At 64.6% G+C, this 4,757-nt stretch overlaps 2 protein-coding genes across 2 annotated transcripts in view; both read left to right on the top strand.

The window, feature by feature from the left end:
* The window catches only part of AMSG_07318 (P-selectin), a gene marked incomplete at its 5' end in the record, with an annotated part of 4,742 nt that extends 455 nt beyond the window's left edge, over positions 1-4,287 (top strand). Inside the window, one exon of the mRNA XM_013900776.1 lies at positions 277-4,287. Coding sequence (XP_013756230.1) covers positions 277-4,016 — 3,740 coding nt within the window. The 3' untranslated portion in view covers positions 4,017-4,287. The remainder of the gene's footprint in view (positions 1-276) is intronic.
* Positions 4,288-4,713: 426 nt separating this feature from the next.
* The window catches only part of AMSG_07320 (uncharacterized protein), a gene marked incomplete at both ends in the record, with an annotated part of 3,198 nt that continues 3,154 nt past the window's right edge, over positions 4,714-4,757 (top strand). The window contains one exon of the mRNA XM_013900777.1: positions 4,714-4,749. Coding sequence (XP_013756231.1) covers positions 4,714-4,749 — 36 coding nt within the window. The remainder of the gene's footprint in view (positions 4,750-4,757) is intronic.

Consider the following 4,757-nt stretch of genomic DNA (forward strand, 5'->3'; position numbering starts at 1 on the left):
TCCTCCCTCCCCGTCCCTTTCCCCTTTCCCCTTTTCCCCCTTCCCCGTCCCTTCCTTCCTTCGTCCCGTCCCCCTCCCCTCCCTCCCCCTCCCCCCCCCCCCCCCCCCCCCCCTCCCCTTCCCCTCCCGTCCCCTTACTTCTTCCCTCCCCTCCCTCCTTTGGCTCTCGGTCGCTGCGGTTGCAAGTGCTCGACACCCGAAGAGTAGACAGCACCTCTTTTTTTTGTGCTCTCGCCGTTTCTCACGCTTTCTCTCTGCCCTGTTACGCACTCGCAGTCGAGTTCTACCACACGCCGCCGGCCAACAGCGGCGCAGCGGCGGCGGCCGCAACGGTTGGCATCCGTATCCGGTCGTATACAGGGACACTCATTCAGATCGGACTCAAGACCAATATCGGCTCGGGCATCACTTACCAGGTCTACCGGTCGACGTCGCCGTCATCGGGCTGGTCAAAGGTGTACGACTCGGGGCTCGTCTCGTCGAGCATTTCCGGGGGCTACACCTCGCACTCGCTCACCTACTCGCTCACCTCCAACTACTACTACATCGTCCGCGCACGGTGGACGAGTACAACGCGGAACTTTTACTACGGTGACAACGTAGTGCCGTACACCAACGGTCCGACGACCTACGGCGGCATCTCCAGCTCGACGAACAACGCGGTCAACCGGATCTACGGAGTCCGCATCAAGCTTCGCTCCTGCACCCCGCTGCCCAAGCCGGCCAACGGTAACGTCAACCCAGGGACGACAACCACGTTCAGCTGCAACATGGGCTACACCCTCGCAGGATCGTCGTCGCGGACATGCCAAACAAGCGGGGTGTGGACCGGAAGCACAACGTCGTGCCCCAAGAAGGCCAACTACTGCCCGTCGCTGGCGGCGCCGTCTAATGGCGCGCGCTCGCCGTCGCCCTGCCCGCGCAAGTACCAGAACTCGTGCTCGTTCTCGTGTAATGCCGGCTACTCGCGTGGCGGCTCATCGTCGCGGACCTGCAATCTCAACACCTTTTCGTCGGGTGTGTGGTCCGGCTCGACCACGACCTGCAACCGCATCAACAGCTTTTGCCCAGCACTCTCGGCACCGTCCAACGGCGTGCTCTCGGCTGGCACCTGCTCGCGGTACGTTGGCTACTCGTGCGGCTCGGTCTCGTGCAACACCGGATACAACCGAGTTGGCCCGTCGTCGCGGACGTGCCAGACCAACGCGCGATGGTCGTCATCGGCTTGGTCGTGCGCCCTCGACACAACGTACTGCCCGGCGGTTCCTCCCGCGCCGACCAATGGGGTGTACACTTCCTCGTGCTCGGCGCGCTCGTACCTTGCCTCGTGCTCGCGTGGCTGCAACTTTGGCTACACACTCTCGGGCGCAGTGACAACGACGTGCCAGGCATCGGCGTTGTGGTCGTCGGGCACGCCGTCGTGCCTCCTCACGCCAGGCTACTGCCCATCATACCCGGTGGCGGCCAACGCAACGCGCGCACCGTGTGACGGAAAGCTCGGATCGAGTTGTGGCCCGACCCAGTGTGCACTCGGCCTGACGCTTGTCGGCGCTGCGACCCGGACCTGCACCGTCGGTTCGGCCGCAAGCGGGATCTGGTCCGGCCTTGAGCCGTTCTGCTCCTCGACGTCTGCGGCAGACTCGCTGACGACAGCAACGGCGGCAACCATCGTGGCCGGTACGCGCTGGGCCTTTGACGTCCTCCCGCGCGACGCTGGCGGCGTGCCCACCACTGCCGGCGTCGACATTGTCGACGTCGTCCTTGCCGGCACCTTTGCCGGCGAAGGCACCTCGACCGCCAACTCGACTTGGCTCCATCCCACCAAGTACGCGGTCACGTACAAGCCGCCTACCCTGGCGGGTGACCATAGCGTTGAAATCTGGCTCAACTCGTATCTGATGGGCACATACGTGCTCACCGTTGTGCCTGCTGCCGTCTCGGCACCGCACTCTGACGCCGATGGCGAGGGCATCCTGTCGGTGACTGAAGACGGCGGACTGTTCCTTCCGGGCCATGCCACGTCGTTTGTGGTCACGCCACGCGATGCGTACGGCAATAAGGTTGGCACAGCCGGAATCTCGCTTCCGGTCGGCCTCCTCCGCGACGCTCTCGGCGATCCGTGGCCTGTCTCAGCCACCATCGCCGACGCCGACACCTTTGTGGTCTCGTACATCGTGCCGGCGTCGGGGCGGTGGACGCTGTCGCTCACGCTCGACTTAGTCCCGATTGGCGCCTCGCCGTGGCTCATCACGGTCGCCATCGAGTGCCATCCCGGGACGTCGGCGTTCTCGGTCACCGGGCCGTGCGTCATCTGTCCCGAGAACACATACTCGGACCAGATCTCGCTTCGCGAGTGCCTGCCGTGCCCCGAAGCGAGCCAGGCCGGAGTCGGTGCATCGACTGTCACCAACTGTACCTGCGTGACCGGCATGTACTCGCCCGGTGGGGTGCCCGGCGTGGCGTGCATGCCGTGCCCGCTCGGCGCCAGCTGCAACGGCGGCGTTTCTAATCCGACGGCGCGCCCGGGCTTCTCGCCGGTCGATGGTTCGACCGACTCGTTTGTGCAGTGCCCGAACCCGTCTGCGTGCGCCGGTAACGGCGCGTGTAGCAGCGGCTACAAGGGCCGGCTTTGCGCCGAGTGCGACCTCGGCTTCTACCGGCTCGGCGCCGAGTGCAGACGATGCAAGACCGAGCTGACCGTTATCATGGTCGTCCTCCTCTTGGTCCTCGCCTTTGTCGGCTGCGGCGCGCTCGTCTACCTCAACGTCCAGCTCTCGGGCTCGCACATGTACGGCGCCGCCGGCGCCATGATTGGACTCTCGGCGCTGCAAATCATTGCTCTTGTCGGCTCGATCGATGTGGCCTGGTCCAAGACCGCGCGCGCCATTCTGGACGGCCTCTCGTTTGCCAACTTCAACGTCGACCTCACCTCGCCCGAGTGCTCGATGACGCTCTCGAACCCGTGGCTCTTCCGCTTCATCCTCACACTTTGCCTCCCGGTTGCCGGCGCGCTCATGCTTGCGCTTGTTGCGGCGCTTGTCCTTCTCTACGTCGTCCATCATCAGGGCAAGGCCGAGGTTGGGGTTTCGGGCGTCATCCAGGCCGCCGGCCGCTCGTACTTTCAGGTCCTCAACGTTGTCTACCTTCCGTTGATCTCAGCCACTTTTGGCGTCTTTGACTGCGTCCAAGTCGGCTCCACGGGCACATATGTCATGGCCAACGCCGCGTCGCAGCTCTGCTACACTCATTTTTACTGGGCCACCGTCTTTCCGCTCGCGGTAGTCTTCAGCATCGCATACGGGCTGGGCATTCCACTGGCGCTCGGCGGCATGCTGTGGCGGGCGCGGCGGCAGCATGACGAGATCATGTTCCATCTCAAGTACGCCTTTCTCGTCGCACGTTATCGCAGTGGCATGAAGCTGTTCGAGGTGGCGGTCCTCGTCCGCAAACTCCTTGTCGTCATCGCCCTTGTACTGTTTGGCAACGGCCGCCACGAGGCGCTGCTGGTCGTTGTAGTCCTCGCCGCAACCGCCATGCACGTCTCGCGGGCAGTCCCGTACGTCCGCTCCTCACACAACAACCTCGACACTGGCGCATTGCTTGCAACTATGTGCGTCATCATCGGCGCGCTTGCCGAACAGGGATCGGCCATGGGCGAGCTCGCCATGACCGGCGGGCTCATCGCCATACTTGTCGCTATTGTGGCATCGGTTGTCTACGACGTCGCCACCATGCGCAAGCGGCGGAACGATGAGTTCGCCGAGGGTCTCGAGTCGGCAGACCACGAGGCAGTGACCACCAAGGTCGAGTCCGAGTTTGAGATGGCGTCGTTCGGCTCGACCTCGGTGTGTGTCTACGAGGTTGGCGCCGACTCGATCACAGCCGGCGGGACAGCGACGGTCGGAATGCCTGGAGGCTCTATCGGGCCGCAGGCGTCGACGGCGGTCGTCGGGCCAGACACCTCGCTCCATTCGGCGACGCTGCAGTCGGCGACGTTTGATTCGTTTTACCAGTAGTTACGCCCGCGCTCACGCGTCGGCGGCCGTGGCCGAGCCCGAGAGAAAGGCGCGCAGCTTGTCGAGGGCGCGCCGGCGGTGTGAGATGGCGTTCTTGGCCTCCGAGTCCATCTCGGCAAAGGTCTCATCCGAGCCCTCGGGCTGGAACACCGGATCCCAACCAAAGTCTGTCGGTCCGCGCGGCGGGACGATGCTGCCTGGGCAGATGCCCTCAAAGACTACAACAGGCTCGCCCGGGCCAGCCGAGTAGGTAAACACACACCGCGCCTTGGCCGACTTGTCCTCGTACGCCATCAGTAGGTTGTTGAGCCCATCGTGGCCGAGCTTGGTCAGAAACGACTTGATGTACACACCCGGCAAACCGCCGAGAGCGTCAAACGACAGCGAGGTGTCCTCGCAGATGACCGGCCCACCCACAATGCTCGCCGCCAGCTTGCACTTTTCCGTCGCCACGTACTCGGGCTCACCCTGGTACTCGGGAACTGTTCCCCCCCCCCCCTCTGGTGGCTGGTGGCTGGTGGCTGGTGGCTGGTGGCTGGTGGCTGGTGGCTGGTGGCTGGTGGCTGGTGGCTGGTGGCTGGCGGCTGGTGGCTGGTGGCACCTGCTGCCGCACGGCCGCCCGTCGCCTGCCAGTTGCCACAGGTTGGCGCCAACCTCCCGGCCACCACCCACTCCACCCACACTCCACCACACACCCATGTCACAGCGCCCCTCCCCGCGCAAGGGTTCGCGGGTGGCAAA

This window comes from Thecamonas trahens (genome assembly GCF_000142905.1).
Source record: "Thecamonas trahens ATCC 50062 unplaced genomic scaffold supercont1.34, whole genome shotgun sequence".
In the NCBI taxonomy this organism is placed as follows: Eukaryota; order Apusomonadida; family Apusomonadidae; genus Thecamonas; species Thecamonas trahens.